At 43.0% G+C, this 22,572-nt stretch overlaps 1 protein-coding gene across 1 annotated transcript; it reads right to left on the bottom strand.

Annotated features, from left to right (window-relative positions):
- Window positions 1-10,492: 10,492 nt before the first annotated feature.
- Window positions 10,493-19,060, bottom strand: CCDC160 (coiled-coil domain containing 160). Its single transcript, XM_070783561.1, has 3 exons — window positions 18,705-19,060; window positions 17,543-17,600; window positions 10,493-11,531 (listed from the first exon to the last, which is right to left on the bottom strand). Exon 3 carries the CDS (start codon window positions 11,505-11,507, stop codon window positions 10,536-10,538), a length of 972 nt encoding a protein of 323 aa, XP_070639662.1. The 5' UTR covers window positions 11,508-11,531; window positions 17,543-17,600; window positions 18,705-19,060; the 3' UTR covers window positions 10,493-10,535.
- Between the last annotated feature and the right edge of the window lie 3,512 nt (window positions 19,061-22,572).

The following is a 22,572-nucleotide window of genomic DNA, read 5'->3' as shown; positions in this document are numbered from 1 at the left end:
ATCATTTATTTGGGTAACTGTGTACTGGAGAAAGAGTACACTTTGATATTTTGAGGGCTATAGGACATAGGGTCTGAGTTGACATAGATACCTGGATACTCAAAATATCATCATAGCCTCCAGTGAAAGTGGGAACATATGAGGCCCAGGTAATACGTGGAGTCCTGGCCAAGATCCAGTTCATGGAAGGTCCGTGGCTACAAGAACTTCGTGGTCATCACTCCAGTCTCCAAGGGTACAATTAGGTAGTTGGCACAACTACCACTCTGTGTCCTTGGCCAGTGAGATAAGAGCTATCACAGTGGGGAAGGCAAGTGGAAACCTCTGATACTGAACCACCAGCACCACACTGCCCTGCTTGGCTGTGACAGTAAATGGTCACATTGCAGAAGGGGCTTGTAGAGATTAATACCACTCTTAAGGTTCTAAAGGATTGCAGGGTGGTGATTCTCATCATATTTCTATTTAATTTGCCAGTCTTGTGCCTGCAGACATTAGCTGGGATAGGACTGTAGACCACCACAAGTTCAACCAAGTAGTAGCTCCAATCACATCAGCTGTGCTAGATGTGATCCCCTTAAATACGTCCTTATGGCCACTGGTTTGGCAAATACTTTATTTTCTGTCCCAATCAGAAAGGAGAATCGAAAAGAATTAGCATTCAAATGGAAGAGGAAATAGTATACACATTTACGGTTGTTGGGGTTTTTTGGGGCGGTTCTGGCGGATACTCGTTTCTTCACGAGGCCTTTCTCTAGTTGCGGTGAGTGGGGGCTGCTCTTCATTGCAGTGCGTGGGCTTCTCATCGTGGTGGCTTCTCTTGTCGTGGAGCACAGGCTCTAGGCACGTGGGCTTTAGTAGTTGCAGCTTGTGGGCCCTAGAACATGGGCTCAGTAGTTGTGGCACACGGGCTTAGTTGTTCCACGGCGTGTGGAATCTTCCTGGACCAGGGATCAAGCCTGTGTCCCCTGCACTGGCAGGTAGATGCCTATCCACTGTGCTACCAGGGAAGTCCCACACCTACAGCTTTGTCCCAGCGCTATATTAGCTCTGCTATCCTCTGTCATAATTTAGTCTGAAGAGATCAGAACCTTCTGGGAATCCTGCAGAACATCTCACTAGCCTACTACATTGACAATATTTCGTTGATCAGACTAGAAGAGCAAGAGGGAGCTATTGTTCCACTTCTTGGTAAGATGCATGTACTCCTGAGGATGGCAGATAAACCCTACAAAGATTCAGAGGTTTACCAGATCCATAAAATATTTAGAGGTCCAGTGGCCAGGGATTTGCTGGGGGCACCCCCTTCAAAGCAAAAGACAACTTCTTATACTTGTACCTCTTGCCACAAGAGAAGGAATCATGACCTCTGATGGGTCTTCTTGGGTTGTAGAGGCAGTGTATCTCACATCCAGAGATTCCACTCCATCCCAAGTGACAAGGCAACACACATCAGCTATGACTGGGGCCCAGAGCAGTGAAGGGCTTTGCAGCAGGTCCAGGCTGCCATGCATGCTGCCCAGCCATATGATCTTGGCAGATCACATGGAATTAGAGGTATCAGCAGTGGGAAGACACAGTATGGAATCCATGGCAAACCCCCATGGGAGAATCACAATGCAGGCCCACGGGGTTCTGGAACAAGGCCATGCCATCTGCAGAAAAGAGTCACATGCCTTTAGAAAAACAGCTCCTGGTATGCTGCTGGGCCCTGGAGAAGATGAAACACCTGACCACAGGACACGAAGTAACCATGCAACTAGAATTATCTATCATAAACTGGGTCTTATCAGGTCCATTAAATCATAAGGTCAGGCAGACCCAGCAACAATTCATTACAAGATGAAAGGGAGGTATCCAAGGGTGATCATGAACAGTACTAAAGGGAATAAGCAAGTTGCCAGCTCAGGTAGCTCCGATGCCCATAGCACGCACCACTGATACACAGAGCACCTCCCTCAGTTCATGCCAACAGCTCTTTGGGGACCCCCATCAGATGAACTGGAGGAGGAGGGAAAAGCCTGGTTTACAGATGGGTTGGGTCAGTATGTGGGCAGAAGTGAAAAATGGATGGTAGCTATATTAGCCTCCTTCAGGGGATGGGGGACTTGAAAGAGAGTGTCACATGAAAGTCCTCCCAATGGGCAGTGATTTGGGTGATATACTTAATCACCCACTTCGGGTGGAAAGAGAAGTAGCTCTAGGTTAAAATATTTATACATTGATGGTCAGTGGTGAAGGTTCTGAATAGCTGGTTAGGGGTTTGGAAGGAAAAAGCCTGGTAGATGAGGAACAAGGAGATCTGAGACAGAAGCATGTGAATTGGCTCTACGCATGAAGATCTTTGCATCACATGTTAACATCCACCAGAGAGCATACTGCTCAGAGGAGGCACTGAATAACCAAGTAAACAAAACGACCTGGGCAGCCGACATCAGCCAATCTTTGTCACTGGCCACCCCAGTGATGGCAAGATGGGCACGTGAACACAGTGCCCACGGTGGCAGACTCAGAAGCTACACATGGCTCCAACAGCATGGACTCCTGCTTACGAAGGCTGATCTTGCTAATGCTACTGCAGAATGTTCAACATGCCACATACAGAGACCAACACAAAGCCCCCAGGATGGCACTATTCCTTGAGACCAACTGGGCACCTGGTAGCAAGCTCACAACATTATGTTCCTTCCATCCTGAAAGGGCCAATGGGTCATTCTCATAGAAACAGACACAGATTTCAAGTATGGGCTTCACTCTCCTGCCTGCAGGTCCTCAGCTAGCAACTTCTTTCTCAGGACTTATTATGGGATGCCATATAACATTGTATCACACCATCTGTGATGTCTCTATCCATAGATGATAGATAGGTAGACAGATAGATAGGTGATAAAGAAATGTAGAAGATATAGGTATAGATATCAAAATAAAATCTCTTAATGGTTCTACTTCTCTGTTTGAATCCTGCCTAATGCAGGAACTTACACTTACCCTCCCTGTAACTCTACAGGACTTGAGGACCTGGTTTCCAAAGGAGGCATCCCTTCTCTGGGGACACAACTAGAATCCCACTGAGTTTGTTTCCTTTCCTTTTCTTTTGGTTGCACTGTGCAGCTTGTGGGATCTTAGTTCTCTGACCAGGGATCAAACCAGGGCCCTGGCAGTGAGAGCACCATGTCCTAACCACTGGACCACCAGGGAATTCCCAAGAATCCCATTGAATTCTAAGCTACAGCTGCTGCCTAAGCCTTTTAGGGCCCTTGTGTCCAGTGTCCAGCAGGCCAGAAGAGAGGTCAGTGACACAGCAGGGGTAATGGACTCTGATTGTCAGGAGCAGGGCTGCTGTTAAACGAGAGCCCTGAAGAAGCGCGTGTGGAACTGTGTGGCCACTTGGGCCTCTGTGAGTTCTCTTTTGCCCAGTGATGACAGGAGGTGGACAGATACAGCAGCCTCAGCCTGAGAAGGGCATGATGACCAGGGGCTCCCTCCCTTCGAAGACGGTCTGGGTCAGGCCCGCCAGTAAGGCACTGAGGCCACCAGAGGGCGGTAGCACCGGGAGAGCATGACCTAGAACAGAGAGTGAAGGAAGAAGATCCTGTGGTTATGCATGCTGTCGTGTCTGACTTTTCGCGACCCAGCTGACTGTAGCCCGCCAGCCTCCTCTGTCCATGGGATTCTCCAGGCAAGAATACTGGAGTGGGTTGCCATTTCCTTCTCCAGGGGATCTTCCCGACCAGTGATCGAACCCACATCTCCTGCATTGGCAGGTGGGTTCTTTACCAGTGAGCCTCCTGGGAAGCCTAAGAAGCTGAAGGAAGGAGATGCTGAGTGATAATTGCAGCCCCAAGAGCAGCTGCAGAGGTGGTGGTTGTCGTCAGTCCCACGAACGTAACTCTTTTAAGTTTCCCCTCTGGAAGAGAAGCCTGAAGGAGGCCAGAAAGACTTTGGAGGACAGGGTTGTGGATGCAAAGATGAACCTCCCAAATCTCCTTAAGGACGGACTCTACCCGACAGAGGGGAGTGAGGGCTGGAGACATCTGTAGCCGTCAGCTCTTTGAGGAACAGCTTTATCCTCAGAGAGCCATTCCGCCTTCCAGAGACCGCCGGCATTTGGCGAGGCACAAAGGCCCAGCCATTTCCACCCAATGGGGGTCACTTTGATGGATAAAACTCCAGAGCTTCTGCCCGGTTGTCAAGACTTTGCTGTTCACATGGCAATTCCCTCTCTGCTCAATGTTGCTTCCTCTTTTCCTTCACAGGTGTCGATCCCTCATAAATTTCTGGGATCCTAAACTCCATCTTCTATCAGTGACCCAACAAGGCAAACTCCACATCTCCTGCTTTGCTAGTACACTGCCCTGCCTTGGCACAAACATATGAGCTGGAGCCCTTCAATCTCAGCTCTATTTATAAACATACCCTAATATATACCCAAAGGAAAAGATTTTAGATAACTCATGTTTTATGGGAGAAAAGTCCTTATGCTACATGTAAAGGTATTTTTGTACTCATTAAAACCACATAAAATGTATTATGCATTTTAAAAGGTTGATTACCTTATAACCAGAAATGCCCTCCAGGCTTACTGCTGACATAACCCACATTCATGAATGTCAAGAGCAGCTCTCCAGATTTTCTTCTACTTCATTATATGAAGGGGACATGTTGTTTTATAAAATCTTGAAAAAATTTGTAAATCTAAAGGAAACATTTTGTCTGTTATTGAAGATATTTTAATAAAGAGATATTGAAATGGTTTTTCGGAGAACTGTTTAGTTATGAATGAACACAATATGATTCCTTCATTGGAACTTTCAGAAATTTACCAGAGCATCAAGGAAAGAATAAGAGTGAAGTATATAAATTATCAGCATACTTAACACTGTCCAAGCGGTAAGGGGGGCTTAGAGCATTTTTTTTTTTTCTTAAAAAGTAGCCATCTTTCAATGAAAACACTTTAGGAAGCAAAGATACAAAGGAAAAAATTGGGTAAAATGTGATTAGTAATTTTTAATTTTAAAGAAAAAACTCAAACCCCAAAGCTATGATGAGCATAGAAAGACTCCTTGTTGTTTACTAAGTTGGTTCTATTAGTGCTGGAGCTTGTTTTAGAGAGCTGTCAATTGGTCTTCATATTTCAACTGTTCTTGTTTATGTTACTGTATGTTGTGTCCTTCATGTAGACCTAATAACCCACCATCAGAAGATGTATACTTTATGGTCTTTTCAATAATCAGATGCATCTTCACTACTCAGCCTTGCCATTTAAGAGATGGTTGACTCAAGTTGAGTCTGGATTGTGGCAATAAACCAGTTTATCCTTGAGAAAGTTAAATAACCTCTATGGTGATTGAACCTTTGGCTTATTAATTTTTGTACAAAAAAGTGACCTGATATAATGGAACAAACATCACATGTGGAGTTGGCCAAGCTGGGTTTGAATTCCAGATCCACTGCTTACTGTGTGATATTGAAAAAGTCATTTAATATCTTTGAGCCTTGGTTTCCTCATCTGATAATCAAGGATTTTTGTGCAGATTACAGAAGACAAGGTACAAGGAAATATTTGACACAAAATAAATTAGTCTCCAACCAACAGTCCAAGTGCAGGCTACAGTACTACTGACATAAAAAAGAATCTCTCAGGTTATATCTTCTATCATGGTCTGGAATATACCTATTGTGGAGTTAGCAGGCATGGGCTGAAAGGCCAAAGAAATTCTTAAAAGTACCCCAGAACACACCCTCAGAGAAGCAGGTATAAACTGAGTCTCCTGGGAAATGCAACTTGAGCCCACTGAAATGTTGCAATCATCAAAAGTTGGGTGTGATCAATGGTGAGGAAGAGAATGAGAATGAGAGGGGGAGAGGAAGCGAGGGAGGAGGAGGCTGTGTGAACAGTAGCTCTGCCCACTCAACAGGGGAGACACCACCTTGATACTCAGTACGGAAAAAAGGGCACACCTACAGTACATGGGAAACTTCAGCTTCAGTGTCTTAAGAGTACAGAAAAGAAGACAATGACTTATTCTTATCCGAGCAGCTGTAGTAGTGGGTCCCCAGCTGCATGGCTCCTTGTGCCAAGGGGAAATGGAAAATACTATAATAGCCTCTCTTGTCTCCATTCCCTCTTCCTAGATGAGCTTTTTCCCACTGGAGCACTAGAGCGGGGCTTTCTTCCTCCTTCTGGTATTGTGCCTGCCAAGGCCAGGGGCCAGCCTTACTCTGACCTGATTGAAGGGGGGCTGGGTGGGCTCTGACCCAAGAAAATTCCCTTTGTCTTGAGGCCTGAAAGTCCATCATGACAGATTCACTACTTTGGCTTAAGCCTTCATACACTAACAAAATCAAAATATCGCCTCCCCCCCTGCAATTTGTTCCATCTTCCCAAATATATCACACACATCATTGATACACATCTTATGAATGAGTTTATCCTAATTCTCCAGAGAACACAATTTGAGGGTCAATAAATGTAAAAAGCTTAATGAAAATAATAGCTGGGAGGAGACAGATGGACTTGATCAACTTCCCCTTGTCAGTTATATGATAAAATAATAATAATAAAGATGGTGACATTTACTGACTGTATGTGATCTCATCTTATCCTTCTGACAACACTATTTATTAACCCCATCCTGCAAAGTGAGAAAATTGAGCTACAGGGAATCACACAACTTGACCAGCCACAGGGCTAGTAAGTAGATAACCAAAGTTTGGGCACTTCATCTCTGTGTTACACTGCTTCTTGAAGACAGGAGCCACTGTGGTATTTCTGTTTCATATCTCTCTTTGAAACCGGACCACTCACAGTGGACTTAGCTGGGTACTATGAAGACAATCTCTTAGATCTTTTGTTTCCAAAACAAAAATGATGGCAGCCACAGGTACAGTGGCACCAGTAAAAAAATGTTTCCTGCAATTTGTTATCTGGAATCTCGTGTTTATGTCACAAGAACTTCATTCTCCAGTTTATCTGCAAAAAGCTGGAATCCAGGCAGTTTTCAGAGTAGAACCTCGCATGGGACTTTAAAACGTAGTCAGCAGAATGTAACATCGCAGTGTTCTAATTCATTGCTGTTAAAGAGTTTTCTTTGAAGCCAAATAGACTTTGCACATTCACATTCCAGAAATGCCCCCACCCCTGCCCCCATGCTTTGCCTGGAAAAATCCTTCTTATCCTTCAAGGCCCAGCTCAAATGTCACCTCCTTTATGAAGTCCTTCCCAGCCCCACAGGCAGAATTAATTGCTCCTCCTCTGTGCTCCCACAGCACTTTGTATTAGCACTGCTAGTAGAGCCCTGGCCACGTTGTTTTAGTTAGTTGCATAAGTAAGGTCCCTGAGGTCAGAGACCTGTCTTACTCTTAAATCCTTTTATCCCCATATCCCTGGCCTAGCTCATACCACATTTCATCAAATCTAAAACCCCAGTGATTGTAAGATCCACCATTATTTTATGAACTACTAAGAGAGACTTAAAAAACCAAACACAGACAATTATACTATGACTTGCCATCAATTTAAAGATGTGCCCCAAATTCAGGGATGTTTATTTATTTAGTTATTTATTTATTTGGGGCTTCCCAGGTGGTGCTAGTGGTAAAGAAGCCGCCTGCCAATGCAGGAGACAAGAGATGCAGGTTTGATCCCTGGGTTGGGAAGATCCCCTGGAGAAGGAAAGGGCAACCCACTCCAATATTCTTACCTGGAGAATCCCACGGACAGAGGAACCTGGTGGGGTGCAGTCGGAGGGGTTGCAAAGAGTCATACATGACTGAAGCGACTTAGCACTTAGTATATCTATGTTTTAGAAGTGATTAACTATGGTAATAACTGCTCAGCAAATGTTTCTAGAACTGGGTTGTAAACTCAAGGTGGAGCAGCTATTCCTAGAGCCCTTGTTTTTGAATAATTATGGAATTGGGAGTTGATAGGGATGGTGTGCAATTGTATTGCTGATTTCAAATATTTTACCCAACAGATTGAAGGGATAAGTGGCTTGACATGCCATTCCTGTTAAGAAACACTGCCACATTGCTCATTCAATGGACTAGAAGGTACAGTGACAATATGTTCTGATCTAAATTGGGGGCCCACAATCACTCAAGTGAGTGTGATTACAGAGACAATGGGACAGAGTATTTGCATCAGCCTTGACTCTGGTTCTGTAAGCCAATTCAATCCACTGCTGTTCCCATCTGCCCATGAAGATGAACAGTAACTTCTAAGCTTTCTCTCAGCTTGCTTCAGCCCTGCTTTGAAAAATTAAAGCATCAAAAGATGTGGTCCTTTCTCAGCTCCAAACTGTTGGCTCTCCTTGGCCCTCTGGACTTGGTGATTTTATATTGTTCTCCCTGGATTGTTTCTGGATCTAGGCTTTCTAAAGGGCCTTTCCACAGGGTGAAGCTTGCTGGGACTCACCATCCCAGGCTGTCTCATCAGGACTGTTTCAGTTCCATCCTAGAAATACAAAGCCTCCCCCACCACTCGACCTAAGAGCTGGACTAAGTGATGCACTTATCTTTTCTGCACCTCCTAAAACCATACTCCTTTCTCATCCCCCAAGCACTCATAAACACATACACACACACACGCAAGATAAACCAAGTTGTCACCGAAGACTATCGATGTGTGGTTGGTTGATAGAAATTCTGGAGTAAAAACTTCTCTTTAGAAATTGAAATATACTAAGAGGTTGGAGCGTAATAGCTTAATACAATTTGTGAAATATTTTAAACATGTAAGCTTATGTGCACACTAGCAGTCAGGGGCTGAGCGTCTTTGTGGGGGAAGGAAAGACCCTGGGTTGGAAGCAGTGACCATTAAAAGCCTGAAAGTCAGCTTCCTCTTTGAGCAGGCTGCCAGCTCCTGGGTAAAGTTATCACGTTGAAGTCAGAAAGTTCCAAAGATGATTATCTCCCAATTTAGTCCAATCTTCCCAGGCCAGGCAAGTTCTGCTCAACTCCAGGTCAACCTAGTTTCTCTCTATTCAAGTGCCTTCCCTGACCTTAATGAGTAAAAAGGAATCAAGAGAAAGGAGGAGAAATAACCTCATTTACTCCCTCTCCTGATTTATTATTGACATGGTATTCGGAGATGTTCAAACTATAAAAAAGAGCCTTTGTGCATTTCCTTTGAAAGGAGAAGCTCTGTAAAGTAGGTCCCCTGAAGTATTAAGAGCTGAATGCTTTCAAAGCCATGTTTTACTTGCTCGTAGGTAGTTATACACTTGTGATTAAAATCACTGTGATGAAATCACAGAATGTTAGAACTGAACAGAATCTGGATGATAGATCTACTTCTGCATTTTATAGATGAGGACTTTTAGGTCTAGAAGGTTAATTAGCTAGTTAGTAACAACAAAGCAGGTCCTAGAACTCAAAATGTCTAGACTCCCAGTCTGGGGATTTCCCGTGAGGGAAAATACTTGAACCCTTACAACTGTATCTCACCATCACAGGCTGTAATTACATTTGGCTCACTGGACTTAAAAATACCATGCAAATAGAGCTCCAATTACAAAAAAAATCTTGATTGATACAAACAAGTGCAACAATCGACTGGCCCACAGTCTCCACCAAAGGCCTGAGGCAGTACATTTTTATTCTTTTTAAGTAAAAAAGAAACTGTCATCGTCTGGGCTCTTTACACAGCTGGATTCCTGTATAAATCAAGCCAGCTCAGTAAAAGCTTACCTAGATGACATCCAACACCTTTCACTCCCTCTCAGCCAGCTGGTGAAGTAAACTGGACAGGAAGCTTACAAATTTTCCCCTGGTAGAATTTTGGAAGAACTGTGTCAACATCGCCCCTTGCTGGTCAACATAAGAAAATGCAAAAGCCAAGGCTGTCAAAATCAGGGCTCTAGCCAAGGTCACAGCCATGTCTCTAAGTTGTCTTCCAGTCTATGAGAACCATGGCCAGGTCAAGTGAGAAAGCATGGGGAAAACAGCAGGAAGGAGGAAAAGCCTGCATTTGGGGGTGATGTTCATCTATTCCTAATTAAGGATAGATCTCAGGGAAAGCAGATACCTTTTCAGTATCCTGTTGAGTCTTTAAGACCCATACACAAGTCATACTTATATCCATAAATGAAATTTTTATTGTTAATATCAATGAACACAGATAGAAGAATATTCATGTGCCAAGGAAATATTGCTCACAAGATCACAAATGTCTGTTAATTTGTGTTTATCAATGATTTGGTGAATTACTATATGTCTCTGAGTTAAAAACATATATATATACATATATATATATACACACACACATATATATATATACATATGTATATATATAAAGGGGTTTCTGAAACTTCATTTCTATTTGGACTTAGGCAATAAATTCATTAGAAAAAGAAAGCAGAAGCTTTGAAGTTAACATCTATAGCCTTTATGGGTAGCCCGATTCACCAAACATGAAAACTATATCCTGTCCCACACGTTTTAAGTCATACACAAGGAAAGCACAAGAAACACTGATTTGGCTCAAAGATTTGCCCAATGAAAGGATTTTTTTTATTTTCTTTTTTTAAGTTTTAAAAAAAATCCCCCATAAAGTTGTCAGAGGTACCTGATGGCATTACAGAAGCAAAGTGTTTCCTAAGCAACTCCAGGGCTCTGTTATTTCTTGCTTGTAGGCTCTTCTCTGTTCTCAGTTCATTCTTGATGGCAGTGAGCTCTCCACGGATCTTTTCCATTTCTAATTCATAATACAATTTCATTTCTTCTTTTAGGAATGCATTTCCAACCTCAGTCTGCCGCTTTAACTTCCTAACAGTTTCTTTTAAATCCTTGTTCTCAAGGCTCAACTTGTGGATGACCTCTTTGGCTTGCTGGAGCTCTTCAGTTAAGTTTTTAACATTTGTTGCTTTTTCAGAGAGGTCATTTCTTAAAGCTTGAAGCTCCCAGTCTGTCTTGGAGGTTTCCACCTCTGCTTCTTGAAAATTTAGGGGTTTTGTGGAGACTTCTTTTTTGGAGTTCAAAAGTTCTTTTTCTGCACTTTCAAATTCCTCTTCAATTTTTTTGCATTTCATATCAAGCACTTCCAGCTCTTCATTCAAAAGATTCAGGCGAAGTTTTGAAGACATTCCTTCAGTGAATTTCTTTTTCTTGTCTTTTTGTGGTGGAGTTGATAACTCCTTTATAACCCAGGTAGGAAGCTCTTCTGTGCTATTAAAGCTTTCTTCAGTTGCAATGTCTAAATTAGATGACTCACAGGAGACAGAATTTGTGTCTGCCTCAGTCTTTGAAATGTTTATCTTTCTCTCTATTAAATTTGATTCTTGCTCATTTTCATTTGGTTGGGAAATAAATTCTTTCCTTTTAAATTTATTTTCTTCTCGAAACTTTCTACTAGACAAATTAAATATTATTTCCATTCTCTTGACCTTATCTAAAGGCATTTGTTCAGAAGAAGATTCAAGCTGAGCAGCTTCGTTTGGAATATCCTGTGCACTGAAAAGAGGAGCAAACTTATTCTCCTTCCAGTGTTTTCTCCTAGCATCCATTTCTTCAGGTACCTCTTCCAATTCCTGAAAAACAAAATTTAAAATCAAGGCACATATTTACACTGGCAGCTGGGACAGTGGAAAGAACTAAGAATCCTGGCCCGTTGGTGAAAGAATCTAAATATTTGAGGGCTGGCACACCCTCTAATTCACCACGCGACTCAGGCCTCAGTTCCTTCTTTTATAAATGGAAAGGGCTAAACTGGCTAAGTTCTACAGACCCTTCCAGCTTTAAAGTTCTCTGATCCTATGAAATATAACCAATAAATGGACAAGCTTGGCTATTTATTATAGAGAAAATAATCCTATGAGAAAGCAACATGAAAACAGATTGCTTCAAAACAGTATAAGTGATTTTTAATTAATAGGTAAGCCTGTGCTTCCAATGTGCTTGATTTTTTTCTAGTTCTTCTTGGTTGAACTACTGTTTATTCATTCTTTAAAGTGACTGAAACATCAGTGCTTAATGCAATGTGAGCTGTTTTTGGTAAAGTATACCATGCAGACTTCCTTATGACTAACTCTGCCAAGTGCCCTTCTGTCTTGACCTGTAAATTCCTGTTATTCCAGTCTTGGGCTTTGCTTTTAGACAAGACTGCCAAGTGTACAGAATTCAATCCATTTTGACAGCAATTTCATGATGAGAACCGAATGTCAACAATTGGAAATACTAATGCCACCAAATGGGTTTCTTTTTCCAAGATACTGACTCCAAGTATAATTTTTAGATGAAAAATTAGCATATTAAACCACAACCAACTTTCTAAATTTACAAAAGTTACAGGATATTTATTTTGTTTCCAAAGGAGTCTTCCCCATTCAAAGAGAGTCCATAACATACAGCTTTCCTAAAACACAAAAATATTTGATCAGTGACTACTTTTGAAAAAAGGGAAAAAGAAGGACCCAAGCAACACACTGATGGGCAACTGGCATCTGAAGCCACCAAACTGGTGACTGCAGTTACTGCTAAAGGGTGGGAAGAAAAAGGAGGGGATCACTTTATTCATTCTATACATTAAATTGCTGCAATATATTTGCAACATTACTACTGAGAAAAATCAAAGTATGTTTGCATCTATTCTTCCCATGCACACAAATGTAATTTTATCTTGGTAACAAAAATGGCAGTTGTGCTTATTTTTAAATTAATATTTTCTTTAGTATTATTAAAGAGTATAAATGTTATATTATATTAATTAATATAATATTTCATATAAAGATGCTAATAGTCATGCATTAGCATGACTGTAAAATTTTGGAAGATACAGAAGATCACAGACACACACACACACACACACAGAAATATTCGTCATGATCCCATGGTACTGAGATAACCACTCTTTGGTATATTACTTCTCGATACTTTTTAACAAATGTAGTTTAAATTCTACCAAGTTTTTCTTGCTACAGACAATGAGAGAATAAACTCAATACCTACATGCCTGACACCTTCCCCCGCAAAGAAGAGGGAAGGTAACTCATTATACCCAAGGATATATCTCCACTGACAAGTATTTGGTTTCGAGGAAAGGAAAAGGTGCAAATATGCAGTGAAGGTGTTAAAATGATTGGTTTAAAAGCCATAACCCAAACTTTAAGTTTAGTCAATCAGACCACAGTAGTAAGTCGAGACTTGAAATTCATGATATGTACCAATATTTGCCATTGGAGCATCCTCTGCTTTCTCTTGAAATAGTCCTCTCTGACTTTGTTATCCTATTAGTCACCATCCAGAAGCATCAGTGATGTATCTGCCCTTAAAGACGAAGATGACCATAATCACACTTGCTCTCCTCTCTAGAAACATGAATGCAAATACTGGGGATTATTACAGTGATCATAAAGGAAACGAACAGAGAAAAGGGGAAAGATGCTAATTGCCAGTCACAGTTTTTAGCAGTCAAATTTTTACCAGACAACTCTGTAAGAGTTTAAAAATGCATCTAGGGAATTCCCTGGCAGTCCAGCAGTTGGAACTGTGTACTTTCACTGCTGAGGGCTCGGGTTCCAACCCTGGTTGGGGAATGAAGATCCCACAGGTTGTGCTGCTGCTGCTGCTGCTAAGTCGCTTCAGTTGTGTCCGACTCTGTGCGACCCCATAGACGGCAGCCCACCAGGCTCCCCCGTCCCTGGGATTCTCCAGGCAAGAACACTGGAGTTGGGTTGCCATTTCCTTCTCCAATGCATGAAAGTGAAAAGTGAAAGTGAAGTCGCTCAGTCGTGTCCGACTCTTAGCAACCCCATGGACTGCAGCCCACCAGGCTCCTCCGTCCATGGGATTTTCCAGGCAAGAGTACTGGAGTGGGGTGCAGTACTCTCTGACAAGTTGTGCAGAGTGGCCCCAAAAATGCTTCTAATCTGGTAGCACTGGGAGACAGATTACTATTATTCCTTCTACCAAATTCTGAGTGAAAGGTATTGGTGAGGTTGACCAGGAAAGAGGTGTGCAGCGGGGCAAGTCAGGTGAGGCCACTTTATACTTGGAGATAGCAATAATGACAAATCTGAGATAGGGGTCTGGCTGTAGATAAAGGTTAAAATAGAAAGCTCTTTTCATTAATGATTTTGCACCTTGAAAAAGTCACTCTATCTCCAACCCTCCCATAAATCTCTGGCTAAAAACTTATATATATATATATTTTTTTCAGTGTTACTATCTTTCTTTCCTGAGCCTCTGTACAATTTCCTGATACAGCCAATGCTTTTCACAGAACTGGGAACAGTCCACTTATTTTATAACTGAGGCTCAAAGAAGTGAAGTGACTTGTCCAAGTCCTCACAGCCTATAGTGGTAAAACTGAGACCCTGTCTCCCAGATCAGTGCTTATTCTAAAATTTCTCTTTATTCTTCTGATAGGTTTCATTCCACAGATTGAAAGAAAACAACCCACTATTTTCAGAGCTTAGGTATTTTTTAAAGGGCCACAAAAGGAGAGAGGAAAAATGAATGGGGGAGGGTAAGGAGAATTGCATGTCACATATCAAAGGACAGAACAGAGAAAGGTTTGAAAAGCCTTTTGGAATTTCCCTCCCCTGGCTTACACAGGGCAGGGTCAAGAGGTCTCTGAACTGCTTCTTTCTTTCTCTCTCCCTTTCTTTCTTTCCTTTCTCTTTCTTTTTTTCCTCTTTCATTGGCAAGATATGCTTTAAGGGATTGTTCCCAAATCGAGTCACAGAGGATGGCAAAGCCCAGACTGAGGGTAAAAGGTACCAGGCTCATTTTCTCTTCTCAAATTGTGCTCTTTGTTTTTTCCACAGAACAAGTACGACATTGGTATTCTCTGGCAAAGACAAGAAATATGCTTTGAGACAATGACACTCCTTCCTCTATCCTGGCATGGCAGCCAGTTTGCTTTCAATAAACTTGACTAGGTAATTTGTCGCAGCATAAGGCAAATCAAACCAGAGCCGTTGAGAGAATAAGCATGCCTTTTTAGTGGGTCAATTGCTAACACTTTTTATTACAAGTGCCTACCCAACACAATATCGGGTGTTGAAGGACCTTCGGTAGGGGAAGGAGGTTCAAGAGGAATGAAACATTTAAAGAAAGAAACAACCAGGACACAGGAAAACAATATAAAGTCATATGACAAAAATGACGTTAGTGGTCCTCTAAGCCAGTGATCTCCCAGAAGTCCTTGGGACTGCACTGCATGCTTGTCCATTATATGGCTACATGTATGCATTTGTGTCTGACGTGAATTGATAATGGACTCCTGATTATTCTAGTTAGTGTCTCTCTAAAACATCACCATTCATCCTCTAGTAACTTCCTTATTTTTGCAAAGGTAAAGTAGTAGTGCATCTTGGTGGAGTAAGGAAATTTATTGACTCATGGAAATGGTTTCTACTCACCTAAAGAATTTGGGAACCACTGATAAAATAAATTGAAAATGATTTATAATGTAATATAACATAGTGTAATTGTTGAGAGCTAAGCGAAGAGTGATCACTTATTGTGGATTTTTAGGCAAACTATTACATAAAAATCTTAGGTGAATGCATATCTGTCCTCAAATAGCTCCAGAAACTAATACACTGTTTATTGTGAAAGGAGAAACCCACTAAACTATCTCATTTTCATTTTCAAGGTATGGGGCCCTGGGGAATATGCTCATATTAAGATGGATAAGTGATCAAATATAGGAAATCTAATTATTTTCTAAAATATTCACTTTAAATTACATGCTTTAGAGAAATCTGATGACATAAAAATCAAAGATCTTTTTTCTCTATTTCCTTATCTCATTTACATTAGATTTTATTTCAAAATGTCAGGAGTATCTCTTTTGCATAAATCTCGATCTGCCTGCAAAAGGCAATTATGCTTCCAGGCAGGGGGAGCCAGGGACTGGGAAACCTCCAGAAGCTTTTTCCCATCTTGCAACAGTGCTTTGCCCCAAACTTTGTAAACTGGGAGTGATGTTTAGAAAAGGTCATTTCCAACCTGTGATGGACAACCTTATGTTATAACCCTCAGCACTTCAGCCACACTCAACTAAAACTGTGGCTTTTAGTGACAGCTTAGGGGCAGTAAGGGGGAAGACAAAAGGCCCTTCTTAGCCCAGGGAACTTTTCCCCATTATTCTTGGATGGTTTCAGTTCTCTCAACCCTCAGAAAAACTGGTTGGCCAAGATAGGAATAGAAAAGTTTGTTACAAAGATCACTGGCCTTCCTTCATTGCTCAACTGTCCAATCTGTTCTCACATAAAAGCAGTAGTTCTCAACCTATTTTTCTGCTTCCCTTGTTCCCAAGCACAAAACCCTGCCACCATTACTCTCTTCCCTTGCTCCAGAAGATTCTGACCTGCCCCCTCTATGGGAGCTTCTCCATTATGAGGACTCTCCAAAGCTGTCTGAAAGAAGGTGGGTAAATATGTTTTGCCGTGCAAAATTGTGGGAAGAAGGAAAAGAAAGTTCTTGAGAAAGGAATTGTGTCAACCCTGGTGGAAAAAAGACTGAAGACGTCAGATATCTTGGCACCCACATTTTAGAACTTCATAGAAACTTACCTTTTGTGAACCTCAGTTTCTTCAGGTGTAATATACAGACAATACACCTTTTTCCAGGTGGTTAAGAAAAATTAGTGAAAACGAAAATGCAAGCAATTTTATACTGTACACAATGGGTTTTGTTCTTTTTTAGATTTTCCTTACCTTCCCTTGAAACATCAACCAACAACCCAACCCTTCTCCAAAGATATGTGCTTCAGAATTGCCAGTCTGAAGTCATCAGACCTCAGAAGAAGTCAGTTAAAAAAAAAAGAAGTACTGTTAAGGTAGGTAGAGGGGAACTTAAACTTGAATCTTACATTAATTTGAGCTGTATCTTCATGGAAGAATTAGCCCTAAATCCTGTAAGTTGTTGATGTCCCCAGATTTCCAAGCTAAATTTATTCTAAGCAGAAGAGTGGTAGCCTTTCTACACCAAAGAGATTTACATTTTTTTAAATCACTAATCGCTTTGCCATGAACTTACCAAATGTCCCAATGTTTTTCAGAGCCACCAATAAACATCTTAAAAATATTACAATTGGGGCATCAGTTTGAAGATTAGCAAGGATGACTCTGCAAGTTTTTTCTGTGCTTCAGCATCATTTCATACAGTTTCATTTTACCAATATGCTGAGATCTCCTGGCATCTTTTTCATCATTGTATCCCTTGTTGTTGCCTGGCACATAGTAGCCCTCAATAAATATTTGTTGAGTGAATAATTCTTAATATTCTTCCTGAAAATTCTATAATGTTTTGATTCTAATTGAGTTTCTGTAAATACTTGTAATTTTTCCTTTGGCTTATGAGGTTTTGTGGGTGGCATTTTAGGGAAAGAACTTTTATTTTTCCCTCAAAGTTTATTGGGCTCAGCTAAAGTCTTTAGGACACTTTTTTTTGTATTTCTATGAGGCTTTTTTGATAGTGTACTGACAGTGCAGACTAATGGTCTTGTTAAAAGATTGAAGATATTTGTTGGGTGAGGCTCTGTGCTTCTCAACACCCATAGCAAGCTATCAGCCAGCACAAGGGTACTTACAGTTCCTGAAGTCCAAGGTCTTCTGTTGGTTGCCACCGTTCTCCTTCTCCAGATTGAACTGAAAAAGAAAATGCCACAGCTTAATTAGAAAATATAATTAACAAGAATGACCAAATTGTGTTCATATCTGAGCTGTAGCTTAAAATTACAAGTGATAGCTTTAATGTTGTTTGGCTGATCTGAAATGCAACATCAGACACTTTGAAGCAAGTTTTCATTTTAACTTGTCAACCCAATTTCCCAGCTATTACGCCATTAAGTCTTCCTTCCCCCAGCAATGCAAATATCAGATGGGACAACAATCATGGTCGCATCTTATTCAACACTGTACCTTCTTGCCTTTAGCAACTACTGAACAAATGAGCCACCACTAGCGGCCACAGCAACATGCTTGTTAGTAAGGAGCATGCCAAGAGCCACGTTAGCAGAGGCTGGAGCCAAGGCCTTGGCTCCCTCTCCCAGAGTCCAGTTATTTTGAAAAACCATTAAAAAGGAAAGGGATCCCAGTTTTTGCCTTAATCTCTCAGGGTCCTCACATATGAGCCAAGTGTCCACTTCACGGGACAAACTGTCTTGTCTATTGTTTGGCGGATATTGAGAGCGAAGCCAAGAACCATTGAAAACTGGGCCCTGTGAACGGTTCTTACCCCCAATTCTTTGTTATTAGTGTGGAATTACTCCTTCTAGAAGAAAAGATAGGAAGTCACCTTAATTCTGAAAGGTTGAGTACCGTATTAGTATGAAAGTCACATTTTTGCTATAAAGCTGCATCTAAGCATGCAGAGTTTGGGGGTTTTCTCTGTAAACGATTAACTAAACTCCTGCCACCGCAGCTTCCCGTGCAGAGGAGATGGTGAGGCTCGGGTGCTGCCCGGGACGCCACTGCAGGTGACACCTCCCACTTCCCCAGGCCCTACCCCCATCTACCCCTTGGCTGGGAGAAAGCAGGGACGAGGCCTGACCCCACCCCTCCTTCCACACCCCGACTTCCACGCCCAGTCACCTTCGTTCGCAAACGCCCGCCAGTTCCCGGCCGGAGCCCTAAAGAGTGAGGAAACCGCAGCGGGCGTCGAGGCAGGGAGCACGATGCCTCCGCCCGGGTCACCCAGGGAGGGCGAGGGGCGAGCCTGGGGAGCCCCGGCCTGACTGGGCTCAGACGTACCTGGTGGCGTGGGTGGGGTCCAGTGGGCCCTGGTCCCTCTTCTCCGAAGACGGCCTCCAGCAGCGGGCAGATGACCTGGGTTCGGCGCTGGCCACCGCGACCCGGCCGGGCCGGCCCGGAGCAGAGCCTCTGCACTGCAGCGCCAGCGCGGCTCGCGCCGTTGCCTGGCAACCGGCCGGTCCGATTTAAAGGGACCCGCGCGCCGCTGCCAGGCGCGCGGGGCCCTGCGCTGCTTGGCGGTCGTCACAACCCGCCTGAGCACTGAGCATGCCCGGTGGGGCGGGCGCTGCGGTGGCTTCTGCCTGCACGAAAGCCGAGCTCGAAGAGCAGGAGAGAAGAGTCAGGGAGGGAAGGAGCGAGAAACTGCGAGGCAGCCCCACCCATGGTGGCCTTATTACGGAGGGTGTGGGTGACTCACAAAGCCACCTGGACTCTGCGATTGGCGGGGTGGGGGGGGGAGTGGCACACGGATAATCCCTAGGCCTGCAGTTTAGTAACGTTCCCTCGAGGACGGTCAGCTCTGGAAGGTTGCCTGGATTTGGTTCGGAGTCCCTGACAACGTGGGAATTACACGCCCCCCCCCCCCCCCCCCCGCACATCCTTGCCAGTCAGCACAATGGTCTGGCCGGAATTTCTGCCTCTGACCGAGGTTCTAAGGGCCTGTATCAGGAGAGCATGTGTCCTGGTCGCGCCTATGGGAGACCAGGCTCGTTCCCCAGCTAGCCCATGGTGTCCTCACCCATCACTCAGGAATTTCTCTAAACCACTCTTGCACCTATTTGAATTTAAAACCAGTTGCTGGTAAATGGGCGTCCCTGATGGCTCAGATGGTAAAGAATCTGCCTGCAACGCAGGAGACCTGGGTTCAATCCCTGGGTTGAGAAGATCCCCTGGAGGAGGGCATGGCAACCCACTCCAGTATTCTTGAAGGCAACTATTCCAACACTGGGCTTCTCTGGTGGCTCAGACAGTAAAGAATCTGCCTATAATGCAGAAGACATGAGTTCGATCCCTGGGTTGGGAAGATCCCCTGGAAAAGGGCTTGGCAACTCACTCCAGTATTCTTCCCTGGAGAATCCCATGGACAGAGGAGCCTGGTGAGTTACAGTCCATGGGGTCACAAAGAGACAGATAGGACTGAGCGACTAAAACACACACACACACACATTCACACACACAAGAATCCAAGCTACTGGCAGTGTTAAGTGGTTTCCTTTGATCAGTCCCCAAGCTACTCTCTTCCAGCTTCAAAGGTTGTTCACAACTTTCCTGATTTGGTTGGGGAACAAGCCCATGTTCTTCATCATGTGATAGATTTAAGTCCTACTATTTTGTTAAATAAATTAATGATCTCTTCAGACTTTGACTAGCCTTGTTGCCGAATGATGATTCTTCCATCATCAAATTGGCTACACACACTGACTATGCACCTTGGCTATAGTCTGATTGGTACCCAGCCTGGGCTTAACGGAAAGATGGACTAGACAAAAGTTGTGAGGCCTGAAACAAAGAGAGACTGGACTGTCCAAAATAATAATCCTAGTGACCCACTCCAGTACTCTTGCCTGGCAAATCCCATGGATGGAGGAGCCTGGTAGGCTGCAGTCCATGGGGTCGCTGGGAGTCGGACACGACTGAGTGACTTCACTTTCACTTTTCACTTTCATGCATTGCAGAAGGAAATGGCAACCCACTCCAGTGTTCTTGCCTGGAGAATCCCAGGGATGACGGAGCCTGGTAGGCTGCCGTCTATGGGGTCACACAGAGTCAGACATGACTGAAGCGACTTAGCAGCAGCAGCAGCAGCAGTGACTTTCAGGAAATCTGGTATTTTCTAGGGAGTAGCAAGGTGAAAAGAAACTTTGACTCTGGAATCTCAAGTGAAAGGAGGTTTATACAATTTAAAAAATGACAGTCTAAGGGCTTCCCTGGTGGTCTAGTGATTAAGAATCCACCTACCAATGCAGGGGACACCATTTCCATCCCTGGTCCTGTAAGATGCCACATGCCAGAGAGCAACTAAAGCCTATGTGCCTGCAACCAGTGAGCCGCTGTAACTGGAGAAAGCCTGCATGTAGCAACAAAGACCCAGTGCAGCCAAAAATACACAAACAAATAAATCTTAAAAAATAAATAAAGAGAAAAGGATTTTAAAAAAGAAAGTGACAGTCTAATTTTTCAAGACCTAGCAAGGGAATGACAGAAACAAGACCAGGATTCATTTCAAAACTTCTTGGGAATCAGATCTAACAGGTGTTTGGTGGCTGACAATGTTGCGTTCAGATGCCCGGAGGCCTAGTTCTCAGTCTTTTTTTTCCTCCTTAGAGAACCAATGTCAACAAGAGTTGGCAGCAGGAAGAGGCTCAATGCCAACATTGATTTTGTTATGGACCCCATCAGAATTAGTTTCTGGGATTCTGACAAAACTACTTTCCTTGACATTAAGTCTCCAAACTACTTTGCATTTTATCATGTCTATTTTCGTTCTTTTAAAAGGGTTTCATTTTTTTCCCCTGATATAAGATCCTTTATTAATATAAGAAAAGCTGCTGCTGCTGCTAAGTCGCTTCAGTCGTGTCCGACTCTGTGCGACCCCAGAGACGGCAGCCCACCAGACTTCCCCACCCCTGGGATTCTCCAGGCAAGAACACTGGAGTGGGTTGCCATTTCCTTCTCCAATGCATGAAAGTGAAAAGTGAAAGTGAAGTCGCTCAGTCGTGCCCGACTCCCAGCGACCCCATGGACTGCAGCCTACCAGGCTCCTCTGTCCATGGATTTTCCAGGCAAGAGTACTGGAATGAGGTGCTATTGCCTTCTCCGAATATAAGAAAAGAATGTTTCCTAATTGCTCTGTGAGTCAGTTTCCCTGCTCATACAATAGAAGCTATAATTGTACCTAACTCATAGGAATGTTGTGAGGATTGGGTGAGTTAATATCTTTAAAACCCTTAGAGTAATCCCTGACATGTTGTTGTTCAGTCGCTAAGTTGTGTCCAACTATTTGTGGCCCCATGGACTGCAGCATGCCAGACGCCTCTGTCCTCCACTATCTCCCAGAGTTTGCTCCAACTCACGTCCACTGAGACGGTTATGCTATCTAACCATCTCATCCTCTGCTACCCCTTTTCACATAGCCAACCCTATATAAATGTTTGCTGTTATCATTAGTACTAATATCATCTTGTCTTATAAATTCATTACCCTCCTAAAATATAAACACACTGATGGAGGGCACTTCTATGGCAGTCCAGTGGTGAGGACTCTGCTTCCGTTGTAGGAGGTCACTCCTTCATGTAGTCAAGTATCAAATGGCAGAGAGTAAACAACAGTGAGGACAGAGATTTGTTATTTGAAGGTACTCAGACTTGGAGATAGGTTTTCAAATATGGAAGACAGAAAACAGTTTACCCCTCTAGAACCTTTATCAATACCAAAACAAGGCATGTGATAGTAACAAGATCATACAGTCACACAATGGAACCCAATCTTCTTGTTTTACCAAATAGGATATTGAGACCCAGACAAGTAATGTGATTTACTCCTTGATCACACAGCAAAATAAGCTGCTTTTTGATTTCCCTGGCAAACTTGCTTGAGTAGTCTCAAATGCAGGATATTTGGGAGAATGAAAAAATACACATTTATTGGTATATGCATCATGTTTATAAATATTTAAATTATTCATGCAGATAATAACAGCGAATATTTCTCGCACTTCATATCCTATACATCAGCAGATTCTGTTGGCTGTACCTTCATAATGTATTCAGGATCTGATGGCGTCTCACTGTCTCTATTATCACCACTCTGATCCTGACCCCCACCATCTCTTGCCTGGACTATGGCAATAGCCTCCTAACTGCTTCCA

Source organism: Bos indicus, chromosome X (genome assembly GCF_029378745.1).
Source record: "Bos indicus isolate NIAB-ARS_2022 breed Sahiwal x Tharparkar chromosome X, NIAB-ARS_B.indTharparkar_mat_pri_1.0, whole genome shotgun sequence".
Classification (NCBI taxonomy): domain Eukaryota; kingdom Metazoa; phylum Chordata; class Mammalia; order Artiodactyla; family Bovidae; genus Bos; species Bos indicus.
The sequence above is the reverse complement of the archived record's forward strand: the minus strand, read 5'-3'. Positions and strand labels throughout refer to the sequence as shown.

Bases quoted from the DNA above. Each gene is read 5' to 3' on its own strand.
- CCDC160 (XM_070783561.1), bottom strand. From the start codon at position 11,507: ATGGATGCTAGGAGAAAACACTGGAAGGAGAATAAGTTTGCTCCTCTT.